Source organism: Harpia harpyja, chromosome 1, assembly GCF_026419915.1.
Source record: "Harpia harpyja isolate bHarHar1 chromosome 1, bHarHar1 primary haplotype, whole genome shotgun sequence".
Classification (NCBI taxonomy): Eukaryota; Metazoa; Chordata; class Aves; order Accipitriformes; family Accipitridae; genus Harpia; species Harpia harpyja.
This window is the reverse complement of record NC_068940.1, coordinates 6,406,986-6,421,041: the sequence shown is the minus strand read 5'-3', so window position 1 is coordinate 6,421,041 and position 14,056 is coordinate 6,406,986. Positions and strand designations below refer to the sequence as shown.

General features: G+C 40.6%; 2 protein-coding genes across 6 annotated transcripts in view; both read left to right on the top strand.

The window, feature by feature from the left end:
• Positions 1-6,971, top strand: part of E2F3 (E2F transcription factor 3) — a 43,542-nt gene extending 36,571 nt beyond the window's left edge. For 2 of the 3 annotated variants that reach the window (XM_052805549.1, XM_052805725.1), the window contains exons 5-7: positions 938-1,050; positions 3,842-3,980; positions 4,691-6,971. In XM_052805549.1, coding sequence (XP_052661509.1) covers positions 938-1,050; positions 3,842-3,980; positions 4,691-4,956 — 518 coding nt within the window. In that variant the 3' untranslated portion in view covers positions 4,957-6,971. The remainder of the gene's footprint in view (positions 1-937; positions 1,051-3,841; positions 3,981-4,690) is intronic. The other variant, XM_052805638.1, reaches the window with a different exon arrangement.
• Positions 6,972-12,017: 5,046 nt separating this feature from the next.
• CDKAL1 (CDK5 regulatory subunit associated protein 1 like 1) overlaps positions 12,018-14,056 on the top strand; it is a 432,072-nt gene continuing 430,033 nt past the window's right edge. Inside the window, exons 1-2 of one of the 3 annotated variants that reach the window (XM_052805186.1) lie at positions 12,018-12,076; positions 13,850-13,887. The gene's annotated coding sequence lies outside the window, so the exon portion shown is untranslated. Of the gene's footprint in view, positions 12,133-13,849; positions 13,888-14,056 lie in introns of all 3 variants that reach the window. The other 2 variants (XM_052805237.1, XM_052805157.1) reach the window with 2 other exon arrangements.

Below are 14,056 nucleotides of genomic sequence, written 5' to 3'. Positions count from 1 at the left end.
GTCTTGCTGTACTGCGTGGTAACAGTACACATTTACCAAAATTGTTCTCATTTACACCCCCAAAAAGTATAATAATAAATTAGGCTTTTTATTTCTATGGCATAAACATTATGATAGATACCTCACAGATGACAAAACTAAAGAGCTGGAAGCGCTTGCATGTCATTGTGGCTGTTGCACACTTCTTTTTGCAACCAAAAGCACTGTGACACCTCGGTTACATGGGTCAGTAAGTGAGGCAACACTGTGCGGTAACCCACTAAAACACTCACGTTGACTTGGACAAATTTGTGTTGAACAGCAAAATATTCATATTCATTCCATGCTTATGCAGAAATTGACCTTCTGCACTGTGAAGTTGTTTAAAGTAGTTTAAACAGGTTTTTGAAATAATTTTATATAAGTTAATATATAAATATATGAGTATTGTGTAAATGTTTATACATTTATATGTTTATATATATGTTGTATAAAAGTTTACAAAAACCCCTCAAATGAAAACTGAAATTATGGTTTTGTTGATGACTTCAGAAATATATTGTATATGCACCTCCATAACATGCATCTGTAAATTCCTTTACATTTTTTCTGAGATTTCCAGTTCTCTGCATTTTGATAGCAAGTGTGTAAAAAAAATTTTGCTTTGCGCAGTCTGTGAGTAATTTCAGGTTGTGGGGCTTTAGCTTATGTAGCTTTATGTGTGTAAAGGAGGAAAGAAGCACTAAGCACGGAGAATCGCTTTTGTCACTCGGTAGTGGCCCTGGGAAGTTCTCACACAGCTTCACTACAATCACAACCAGTATAGAGAATAGAAAACTTTGGGCTAAGAGCAACACAGCCATGAGAAAATGGAAAAATAATTCAAAGACTTCTGCCTCTTCTAATAGTCTGAATATATTGTAACCCAGGTTGGAAAATTCCTTAACAGTAATTACATTAGCTTATGTGACGTATCAAGATATTCGAAAAATTAGTGGCCTTAAAGACCAAACTGTTATAGTTGTGAAAGCTCCTCCAGAAACAAGACTTGAAGTGCCTGACCCAGTGGAGGTAAGGAGAACCTGGCATTTCCTGCCAGGTTATATATCATTTTTCTATTGTTGTGAGTCTTACTATGGTAACTGATGCCGAAGTTGGATTGTATTGGCATACAGTCCTACATTCATCTGTCTTTCAAACTTCAGACTTTTTTTTTTTTTTTTTAAAGGAAGGGGAAACTTTAAAAATCAGTTTACACAGGGCAATCATTATTTGTTCCTTTTCTTTTGGTTCCAGCTTTCCTTCAAAGTAATCCACGCTATTTACAGATACTCTCTCTTTTGCTATACTTTACATAAAAGAACAGCTCTTCCTCTACAGTCAAAATTTCCTGTTTGTAACCATGTAAAATCTTTCTCTTAAGAGATTCAGGTCTTTTTTTTTTTTTTTTTTTTTTTTTTTTAGCTTTATGTAGTTTTATTTATAAAGTTCATGGATAACTCAATGCCTTAAGCATCTTGATGACTCCTATTACTGATACCCTAATTTATTGAGACATATGTTTTCATGTAGGGTTTCCTTTTCTGAAGTACTACAGTTATTGTAGAAACTAGTGTTTCCTAGAATCCATTTTTGCCCTTCCTTCTTCCATCATCATCTTTGCTTCATTGACACTGATTTTACACATCTGTGTAAAACTTTGTACGTTCTGCTAGTGCACTTTTTGTTTGCTATCGTGAAATCTGTAGGGGATGGGGATTTCCTTTCCTATTTTAAGTATTTCTATTTCTGAAGCTGTGTTCATCTGTGTGCCTCTTCTGTTGCCCCTTGCTACTCAAGCCACAGTCTCTCTGAATGCTGGCTTTTGTGTATGAGATGTCTGGCTGTCATTCTTTTGTTTCTTATCTCAGGTAGATGTCTAGGGTAATTTAGCTGCTTCCTTTTATGTCACAATTGCAGAGAAAAATGCTTCAGGTGGCTTTTCTTTGAAGATATCCTCAGGGAATAGCTTTACTTTTCTTCATTCCTCTCATGGTTTATGAACCACATGGTTCAGCTGCTCCTGGGATTTTATCTTGGTGGTAAAAGTGTGCTGCTTTACAATTCCCAGTTGTTCTGACAGACCCAAGTACATTGGGCAAACGGAATTTGCAGGAGCCACTGCTTTAGAGAATCAAGAAGTGTACCTAATTTCTTCACTCAAGGACCAATTAGAGAGAGGGCTAACCCCCAAACTCCTCTGTGTTGTGTTCGTACCTCTGCATTACTCCTTCATCCCTACCGTTGTGCCGGTTCCAGTGAGCCCAGGGCTACCTGCTGCTGGGTGGGCAGGAACAGACTTCGGGATTCCCTGTCACTTCTTTTCCTAAGATTATTTTTCACTTTATGGGCTTTAGGCCCATTACGGTTTCCATCCTTTTTTTTTTTTTTTTTTTTTGTTCTTCCCCTTTTGTCCTTAATTTCCCCTTTGAACCTAGGTGCGGGTTTTGGAACAATAAATCATTTTGCTGCAATGAGGAAGGGATATCTTTTATCAGTATCCATAAATATATACTGTTATCATTGCTTGCTTTCCTGCTTCTTTCTCCTAGGCATTATGCTTTGATTTTAATTCAGTGAAATCAGGCAGTTAGAGATGCACACAATCATTAAAATTAGCGCCTAGACCTCCCTTATCCCCTATATCCAACTTATTCATTTGATTTTCAGCTTCAGGCAGTAAAGTCCTATTTCTTTCTCTCATTTGCAGTTACAATTCAGTGTCTTTTTTTGCATATCTCAAGTCACTCAACAGTACCTTCTCCAACTTCCATCTCCTTTTTTCTAATTATCTATAGCATTGCCTTAAGTAGTCTGAACTGTTTTCTGCGCCCTGGGGAATCCCGATTCAGTTGCTGTTCTCTGTATTTGTAAATACTGTCTGTTATGTTACATAATGGTTAGAATGCAAGTAATATGAAAAACTTTTTGTCAAAGGGCACAATGAATGTGTTTGAAACAAGTCTGCAAAGAGGTATATAATGCCTGTATTCATGCTTTTTAAAACTATTAATGTAATACAGCTGGAGCACATTTATTTGTAACCAGAATAATTTATGATTTTCCATCATAACATAAAGAGAAACTTTGCAGACTTTCTGTCTATATATGTCATCTTGTTTTATTGCATCAATGTGCGAAAGTTAAGAAAATGTAACTTCTTGCGATGAACTAGGAGTTCCTGTTATTCACTACCACCATCAAAATTGCTGCCTTGAGGGGGCAGAAGAACTTACATAAACAAGTTTGGGTGAACAAAATGGCATCTGTTTTTCTTTTTTTGTTATTTGGAAAAGCTTCCCTGATAAACAGGTGAACTTACATACAGCTATTTGAGTTCAGTGTGAATAAGTGCTGAAGGTTTTTGGGGGAGTGGGAAGGATGTTTTGGCATCTGTTTAAAGCAGAAACATTTACACAAATACATCCAATAATATTGTTATGAATAATAATAATAATAAAACCTGTGACTTGCATCCCATAGCTCCATGCCATCAGAATGCTCCAGGTTATTGTGGTTGTAAGAAAATGTTAGGAGTTCAATCTTTTATACCTCTCTGGCTAAGATACAACACATAAAATGGTGGGCTTCTGAGATTTGTGCACTACAGACAGTGGGAAAGGCTTTTATGTTCTCTTCCAGTCTACAAGATACATCAGCCAAGCCTTTCACATCTTCAAATAAATGCATGGGGGATTTCAGGTTCTTTTGGTTAGTAAAAAAATGTATTCAAACACTCACACCCCAGTAAGAATTTACTCCATATCGTCAATATTCTGTTGTATTCATTGGTATAACATCTTATTGATGTTTGTTTTGTTAGCAGAGTGCATTGATACATTTATCTAGTACTCAAGGACCTATCGAAGTTTATCTGTGCCCAGAGGAAAATGATGCCCTCAGTCCAATGAAAACCTACAGTCAGGACCACAACGGAAATATTTCCAAAACCATTTCCAAAGGTAAAATTATTTCTTTGTAATACTAATGGCCCTTCTTCATGCTCTCATTCAAGATTTCATTTTGACCTTCAGATATCCAGCTCTTACTTTTTGGCTTTATTTTTCTTAGAAGTGAAAAGCTAGGGTATCAGTTTTCCACTGTGTCTTTCTGATTTATATAGCAGGAAATATGTTTTCCTCTGTATCAATTCTTTAAAATAAGTTTCCTATCTGCATATCATATGTAACTAAAGTTTATGCAATATTGAAGAAAGAAACAATTTAGTTGCTTTTGTGTTTTCAAATAGGACAGTAGCAGCAAAGATTCACCTCACCACAAGAGGTAGAAATCTCTGTGTATGGGTCTATGCAGCTACAGCGTCACTGATGGCATCTCTTGCCTATAAAGTTTTCACTTTGACTATGAATTCCACCAAAAAATGGGCATCTCTGGCTACACTTACTGTTTTTTTTTTTTTCCCCAGTAGTTGTTTAAACCTTGTAAAATAATTTTTTAGTAGAAAAGTCAGTGGTGATAGCAACATGAGCATTTTTGAGAAGCCCTTTCTACATATCAAAAACAAGCTAGAAATTATACAGAGGCTGTATTTTGTTGAAATGATGCTTTATGAAAGGCCCTTTATGCAGTGGGTTCTTTGTTTGATCTGTGTCTGGTATTTCTAATGAGATTAAATGTGTCATCTTTATTTGTTCTCTTCCCCCTCTTACAGAAGTGGCTTCTGCTAACTCAGGACAAGGTGACTGCTCAGTAAATATGGCAACAATCTCTCCGTTGGCTTCTCCAGCCAACCTTCTACAGCAGACCGAGGACCAAATTCCCTCAAACTTTGAAGGACCATTTGTGAATTTGCTGCCTCCTCTGCTTCAGGAAGATTATTTGCTGAGCCTTGGGGATGAAGAAGGCATCAGTGACCTCTTTGATGCTTATGATTTAGAGAAGCTTCCTTCATTGGTGGATGAATTTATATACAGCTGATTCTCTTAAATGCTTTCCATATCTAAATCATTTTTTTAATGGAATCAAAAAACCTGCCATCATTCAGAGTTGTCCCCTACTTACTATAAAATAGCATTATTAAATAAACTAGGCTCTCGAACAGTGCTGATATTTTAATTAAATACTCCCTAAAATACTATAAACGGGAAGCGAAGGCTTTTACAGCAAGGCCTTCTCCTTGACCCTGAGCTCCAGCGCCTTGTGAGTCAGCAAGTGCAAGCAGGTGACCGTAAATGTTTTGTCTTCACACTCCCCCAGTCTCTGCTTACCGTGACAAGTGGGCTTATGGAGAAGGGCTCAATGAACTGCTTTAGTCCTAAATTACAATTTTATAATAGTATTTCAGGTCGTGCCTTCTGCAGAGAATGCATGTCTCTTGAGTGTCACAACATGGATTGTACCTGCAGTGAACATAAATATGAAGTAATGCAAAAGCGTGAAATGGGATTCTTCAGCTACTTGTGGGAATGTTTAAATTGCTGTCATAATGCTCATTTTGAGCTGTGTATATGTCTCATTATGAGGTCAAATACTTATGTCCTTAAAAGCTTTTAATAAAAAAATACACTGTAAATGTAGTGTATATTGCAAATATTGAAAAGTATAAAGTTCTGCCACTTCTCGTAGTAATCACAGATTTTTAAAAATGCTTGTGTGTGTGTGTGAAAGTAGTTTTTGTTGGTTGTTTTTTTAAACTAGAACGAAGATGCACAGTTCAATTTTACTGCCCCCAGTGTGCATTAGAACTGGTACATAAATTTTTGTGGTACTAAGTGGGGCTTTGTGTTAAGTGCCTACTAGAGATGCACTGTGGGTTTTTCCCTCTATGGAAAACACTTATGCCAAGCTTTGTTTGTTCAATATATCATATTTATCTCAGTGGGTTAGCTTCCTCTGCTTACAGCTTTTTATAATTCTCTTCGCCAGCAAAATGGAACTAATTTTTTTCCAAAGTACATAACTGTAAGTACCACATCAACTGAATTGCATTTATTTTTTGAAGATCTTTGGTAGTATAGTATAGTACCAATATTTATTTTTTGAACGTGAGAGGAATTCTAAGAAGTCTTAAATAATTTTTTTTTTTTTGAGTGTAAAATATGTTGCCATGTTCTGGGCTAAATTAATGTAATGTTGATTAGATGATGCCCATATAATCCTTTTGTTTGCATTACTGTTGTGCTTATCTGACATACTCAGAAAATTAGTACTATTTGTACTGTAGTAGGATATTATGTATGCAGGTTTTCTGGTACCATTGAGTTGCTGCTATGAAAGCTCACACATGAGAAGGCGAGAAGTCACAGTACTAATAAGAGAACTGTATGACTGTGTGAGTTTTGGAATATAACAAATGTATAAAGGGCAACACATAAAGAACTGTTAAACAGTGTTAAGTGTGTGTTTATATGTACAAATGTGTGCATAGATCATTCAGCAGTTGTATTTAAGTTGATAAATGTTCTCAACTCACACTTTAGTTATCTAGCAGTTTTGTACAATAGAATTAATTTGTAAACACTGCCAGAATATTTTCTAGCTGGTTTGTAATTTTTTAAGAGTTTTTTTAGATGTGGATCTGTAAATAAAATTGTAGTATTTAAAGTTTTCGTCTTGTGGAAGAGGAAAGTAAAAGTTGTGTGAGCATGAAGATTTGCGAGACAAAGGGGCACTTTTGCGGGGGAAGAGAAAATGAAGACTAACGCAGACCATCTTTTTTTTGTACAAATTAAACACTTGTCCCAATGTGTGTGGGCAAAATACTAATCTAATTTAGCTTTGCATTGTATGCTAGTTTAAAAAAAAAACCTCTGTAAAATACTGTAAAAACCAAACAAAAAAACAACAAAAAAAGCTTTTATGGTGAGTTTTGTAAATAGATTTATTAAAGGATGACCTGTTCTCTAGCTGTGATCTTACCACTTCAAATGGATGTAATTTGAATAAATTTTGTATGGTAATGAATCAATAAAAAGGATTTTTTAAAGAGTTTAGATTTGTATATGGCTATGTAAATTCTTCTTACTCTTGGTGCCAATCATGCTGGTTCTTGGAACCTAGCTGTTACTATTTTCATTATTAGTGCTCACACTCATTTGACACCAGGTATGTTTCAATGCCATTTTTTTATTATGCCAACAGTAAGTTCAGCTTTTTTTTTTTTTTAAGCCAGAGTGAAACAAGAAAAAGAGACATGTAGAGACATAGGAGGAGATCCAAAGGTTGGGATAACACAGGTTTATTTTTATTTATCCCCCCCCCCCCCCCCCCCCCCCATGAATTATGAACAGACTTCTTTCAAACTTCATAGAAATTGGGTTATTCTAGGATTAAATGACATGAAAGCAAGTGTTGAGGATCTGTTTAACCTTCCTACTGATAATTCTCCAGAAGTCTCCTAATAGTAGCTTTGAAAAGAAGGAGTTCTGTTTACTTGAGTCATATCCAACAGTCTCTTGCACCATACATGCATTTACGAACTTGTGCTCCCTTTCTGGTCTTGGTGCTGCACCTTTCTGGATGCATGGCCATCAGTTACTAAAACAAAAAAACCCCTATAAGGATAAAAAAACCACAGTAGGATCGTTTGCTTAAATATTACACTTCTGAGCAAGTTCTGTGTGTCTCATCATCTTCCCTGCACACAAGGAGAAGGCTACTATTTTATCTCTTTATGCACCTGTCTGTACTCTAACTTCTGTGCAGAGCAGTACTGAAAGGAAGATTACAGAGAAGATCCTATGTTCTTCCATATTCCCAACAAATAATAAAGGAAGGCTAGAGGACGGTGTTCTCTGTTCTCCCTTTGAAGCAGAGATGACAATAAATGTCCTCTTTCTGTCCTATCTGTCATAGCTCCCTGGCCTGTTCTCAGTTTCTCTGTTCTACAGGTGCCATAAGCACTTTTTTATTCACTCCTAGACTCTGCTACTGATTGCCAGTTTTCATGTAATTTTCTCTCCTCTCCCTTCTGCTTTCTGTAACTGCTTTGTAAACTTTGGATGCGATGAGTTGCAGGAGAAATAAACCAGCCAGTTAAAATACTTCATTCTGCTCCCCTGAGCTAGCACAGTGCACCTCAACATTATTCAGTGTACAAATACTAGTTTCAGGGAGGTTTTATTGGGGCCTGTATGTGCTGCATTCCTTGGCTGCCAGCAGATTGAAAAGAATTCTGAGAAATCTTTCAAAACTGGCCTGAATGATAGGCAACTACACACTCCTTTACACCCAGAAGAATTTAAAAAGAAAAAAAAAAGCAGTGTTCCTGCCCTTGAACCTACAGTGAGAACTCGTCCACCTACAAACGACAGATACGATCACTTTTTATTCTTTTTGACTCATACCTGAAAGACTAAATTACAACACTGTCTTGATGCAGACATGGACATTTTTGTTGTAGAAAGTATGAAAGATATGTAAGGTACTTTTTGTAGCATAAGACATTGCTACATGTTTAGAAGCACCAAATTTAGCAGTATATGCCAATTTTTTCTCTATGGAACACAGTTAATGCACAATGCCATTAGTGTTCCTGGAGCCAACAATTCTTAAGATTAAGTGAACCAAGAGCCTGTATAGCAAAGTCAATGGAGTGATATTAACAAAAGCATAAACAAATATAATTCATTTCTGCATTTTGCTTTTCTTCCTGAAGCAAGATCTGCCTGGATATTACTCTACAGCTAAGCAAAGATCAGCAGAATGCTTTGCCTTTATTAAGTTTGGGAGTTTCTTTACCCACTTTTTTCTTTCTGAAACTTGGCAGGGAGAAAGTGTCACATCTAACAGAAAAAACGGGTTGCTATCAATTCTGAGTGGTGCTGAATGTTGCTGACAAATGACCAGCCAGATTCTCCTGAATTGCAGGAACACAGGAAGAAATCTGATTTCTTGTATCTAACTTTAGGACTCTCCATTTTTTTTCGGCATGCCTTACCACTTACTTTTCCACCCAGAACTGCACGTTAGTTATCAGAGAATAAGGTTGCCATGTAAAAATTGGGCCCCCACTTCCCCGTCTGTTTCCCTTCCTTAAGGATGTTACTTGAGATGCTCTAAACCAACTAAGGATGTATCTTCTACTAACCATGAGCTGTAATTGAGGTTTGTATTTTATTTTCCTACTAGTTTTTGTATTTTCCAACTACCTACTCCTGCAAAACCTGTCATGATTTGTAACCCAGCCTGAGGCTGGTGTCTTCAAGTCTACCACCCCTGAAGAGTAGGAAGTAAGGTATAAGGCAACTTGGAAAGGATGTATTCTAAGGCTGTTCTTTGGACATTCAAGGAACTGGAGCATGTATATTGCCAGTCTATAGAAGGCCAGTACTGGGACTTGTACTGCCAGCCGCTGTCTCTGAAGAAGTGGTTTTCCCAGGTAGCTATAGATAAGCTTTCTTCCTGCGGTGAGGAGGTGGTAGGGAATCACCTGCTTCCCTTGCTCCCTGCTGCACTACCAGCAGTCTGTGTGCAGCTTTATTTGTTATTATGAATATGCTACAAAGCAATTTAGATTTGTGAGCTTCAAAAGCACTTTAAAGAGTGCCTTCCATGTTGTGGCTACATCCTAAGACTGAATAGGACTGTGCTGGCACAAGGGCTGCTTGATATTATGAATTCTTGGCAGCGGGACAAAGTAAGGACTCTGCCGGATCATGCTGAAACTGATCAGCATGGCCTATTTATGTCACTAGGTATGGGACTCATGGGTTATTCCTGCCTGGGAGCTGCTCTTGGAGCTCACCGCCTCCCCTTAATGAATAGTGTTTTGTCAATCATCTTGGCCATCTGGTGATTTTTGGGTATGTCTCACAGACTATCTATCTGTGCTTTGCTCTTTCAGTCAACCATAAAACAGCACCGATGTCTGCCCAGTTTTGTTTAACCAGAGAGGTAACACTTGGCTAGTCGAGATAACTGTGGGGTAGTGCAGTGCAGTGCTCCCAGAATAGAGAAGTTTAGACTGATGTGAAATACTTAGAAAACTGAATATGGGAAACTGAAAAGAAAAAGGAAGAAAATCGCTAACCTTATCAGGAAGCAGTTAAAATACTGATTGGTAATATATATATGACTACTTACTGACATACTAAGGACTACTTACACTGTACTATGAAGGAGGATGTCTGAAATAGATTAATGTGACTGCCAATTTTAAAATGTTTTCCTCCACTCTCTTCTGGGCTAAAAATGCTGCAAAAATAATGAAATACACATCACTCAGTGTCTCACTGAGAGTACCTCTGACAAGTACTTGCATGCTTAAACAAAGACCAATCACAAAGGCAAATGTATCTTAAGCTGTAACAATGACTCTATCATGAGGCCAGGGTGATATTAATAGTGCTCAGTCCTGCCTAGAATGATTTGTTCTTAAAGACTGATTTAAAGGAAGTGCTTGTTTCTTTCTGTCCCAATTCACCTCTTCAAATCTCTCCTGTTACTTTGTTCTCATCATTATCCTTCTTTGGCCTGTGAACATCGTCAGATAAGCGTGACATAAAATAAGCACCAGTTTTTAAGAAAAAGGAGAGGGAGGGGAACGTAAAAGTTCATAGGTAAAAGTTGCCAAGTTTTATCTGCTAGCAGACCAATAGGCCTATTATGGAATACGCTCAGGGCTTTCATTCGCTTTCCCTCCAGTTCAAGGGAGACTATAATCCGCCAGCTGGAGAATAAAATAATGATTCCAGAGGCTCCTTACTCTAAAGAGAGTAACTTAATGTTCGAAATGCAATTACAGGAAATGGTGATTTTTATACACCGAAGCTGGCTACCTCAAAATCAAATTAATGTGTTAAAGATGCAATATAAATAATCTTTTTAGGTTAACTGTGTATATTAAAAACAAAGCAATAATATTATGCTCACCCTCCATAACACTTTGATCAACAAGGAAAGTACGCACTTAACAATCTGTCTGCTTAGAGCGCTAGCTTTAGCCATCCAAGTTGAAACAGCCAGACTAACGTCTTCCAACATATTAATTAGAAAAGTTGCTACGAGCCCTACATTGGAGGAAAACAATGCCAGAAACTTTAGCCATCTAATATTAAATATTTTGACCAATGCCTTCCAGACTAAACAGAAAAGTTGCTACTATCATTGGATTTTGAGGAAATTAACGATTGAAAATAAAAAAGCATTGTGGCTGTAACAGGAATAAATAGCTCATCATTCATTTGGATCAGATGCATCAGAATCCAACCGTTTAACGGGAAACGTATTGCTGGACCTAATTCTCCATTAAAATAAAGGTGAATCCCCAAGGATTCGGGAAAGTGGCGCCGAGGACGTGTGCCCTCGGTGCTCAGCAGACACCCGGGCACCGGTTATTTCCACTTCAACCACAGCCACGGCCCACCGCCGGAGGAAATTCCGTTTTCCGACTCGACCGCTTCACCTTCAGCCTCACAGTATCCGACGTTTCCAGCACAGCAGCCGCCGCCTGCCAGTTCCACGCCGTGCGTGCGGATCCCGGCTCCCAGCTCCTCACACCCCAGCGCGGCCTCCACAGAGCGGCTCGAACGCGGCGGCCGAAGCGGCGGGAAGCTCTGCCCCGGGCCGGCGGGGCACCCTCTCCCTTCTGAGGGCGGCGAGGACGGGGGCCTCGCAGCCGCTTTCAACCGCCGCCCTCCGAACAGACGACCCCGGATCACCTCCCTCACGGCTCCGGGCCCCGCCGTCCCCCCGTTTTTACCCGGCAGCGGAGGAAGCGACGCCGCTCCCCCGTTTCTCCCCTCCCGCCGCCGCTCCCCGCTGAGGGCCGGGGCGGCCCGGCCCAGCGGCCCCGTGAGGAGCCGTTAGGGCTCCCGCGGCCCTAGCGCCCGCCGCCCCCGGCTCCCGATAGGCCTCAGCTCTCCTCCTCCCCCACCTACGGCAGTCCACCGGCGAACGCAGCGGGAGCGTCGGCCCGCCTGTCAAACACCTCGCCGTTCTGCCGGCGGGACCTATCCCGCTGCTCCCGCCCCGCCGGCAGTGCCCGGCGGACTATTTTGTCCGCTGCCGGCCGCCGTCGCGGCGCTGCTGCGCGCGCGGGGGCCTGAGGCGGGGCGCTGCGCGGCGGCCGTGATGGCGGAGCCCAGCTGAGGCGGCGGTGAGTGTCGGGGCTCGCCGTTGAGCTTCCCCGCCCTCCCCGCCCCGGTTGTGACGGTAATGGCCGCGTCCGTCCCCCTGTGGGGCTTCCCCGTGGCTCCGCGTTAAAGCCGGGAGGGGGAGGTGGCCCCTTTCTGGCGGGAATCTCCAGAGGAGTTGGCGGCCGGGTTGCTGCTCGGGTGCCGTCAGCGGGGTGGGAGCCCGGTGAGGGACCGAGCCCAGCCGGGTTCCGGGGCGTCCCTGCTCCAGGCCGGGCTACCGCTTGCCCGCGGGCACGGAACGAGCTTGCCCTGGGGCGAGCCGGGCTGGGCGGTGGGTCGGTCCGGTTTTATATTAACGCTACGGTTTTCTTCTGCTCCGTGTGAGCCTGGGGATAAAAGCCCGGGGCTTTACCGGGGACACCTGTTGGTAAACAGAGGAAAGAGCGGTCCTCTTCCACCTGGGTGGAAGTTTCCTCTGTGGAAAGAAGGACTTACTCCCTTGGTATGCGCAAGAGGATCAAGGAGGGGTGACTGAAATAGGCAGGGGCAAGGGAAGTTTTGTTTCTGTCAAGACGTTAAAGACACTGTTACTGTTTTTTGTTTGCTAACATTCATTTTTTAAAGGGAAACGTAAAGTTTTGCAGGTACAACTTGACAGCATAAGAATACGTTAGCTTCTAATTTTATTATTGTCTCTTATTTTGGTCAATCTGTCAGAGTAGCTGCAGAAATCTGTTTATTTGCTTCTGAAGAAGGGATGTCATGGATGCATATGGAACTAGTACAGATATCAAGTAATCTGGTCTAAAAAAATTTTACTGTGTAATTTAAAAAAAAAGTTGTGAATGTTTTAAGCTAGAATTTACCCTTAATCTCTTTCGCTTCTTTCATTCCAAATTTTAAACTCCTGATTGAAGACAGAAATCTGGAGGAGGTCTGAAATAACTTAAATACACCAGATTTTGACCCCCCCCCCCCCCCGTGAAAGGACAAGAAGATTAGTGTCTCTGCTCAAGGAAGGACAGGGAAAATGTCGTTACTGTTCCACCTTGTCAGCCAGTCATCATGTGTTCCCAGCATTAACAAGGTGTCCTGGTTTCAGCTGCGATAGAGTTAATTTTCATCCTAGTAGCCGGTACAGTGCTGTGGTTTGGATTTAGTGTGAGAAGAAAGTTGGTAACACACCGATGTTTTAGTTCTCGCTAAGTAGCGCTTACCCTAAGTTAAGGATTTTTCAGTTTCCCATGCTCTGCCAGCAAGCAGGTGTACAAGAAGCTGGGAGGGTGCACGGGCAGGACAGCTGACCCAAACTAGCCAAAGGGATGTTCCATACCATGGAATGTCATGCTTGGTATATAACTGGGGGGAGTTGGCCGGGAGGGGCTGATTGCTGCTCAGGCATCGGTCAGCAGCTGGTGAGCAATTGCACTGTGTATCACTTGTCTTTTCTTGGGTCTAATTTCTCTCTCTTTGTTATATTCCTTTTCATTACAATTATTGTTATTATGATATTTTATTTTATTTCAATTATTAAACTGTTCTTAACCCACGAGTTTTACTTTTTTTCTGATTCTCCTCCCCGTCCCACTGGGTGGGGGGGAGGAGTGAGCAAGTGGCTGTGTGGTACTTAGTTGCCAGCTGGTGTTAAACCATGACATGAGGTCAAACTGAGCAAGAAACATATTTCTGCAAAGGGAGGATGAATGCTTGTTGAACAATAACATGAACTCGTGTTTTCTGTCTGCTAGTTCTGCTTGTTCATGCTATGTCTTTTTTTCTTTTTTTTTCCCCAGGATTATTATCCAGGAGGATTTAGACCTTCCTTAAAAAGGTAAGAAATTTATTTTGGCTGTATTCTTTCTTTTGTGGGCCACTGAAATAACCTAAAGCTTATTTGTTTTGCCAGCTGCACCATTATATTGGATATTTTTCTGGAAGAGAGAAAAAACAACAAATCAACCCCCTTTTTCCCTTCCCTGTATTGAGTTGATAACTTTACC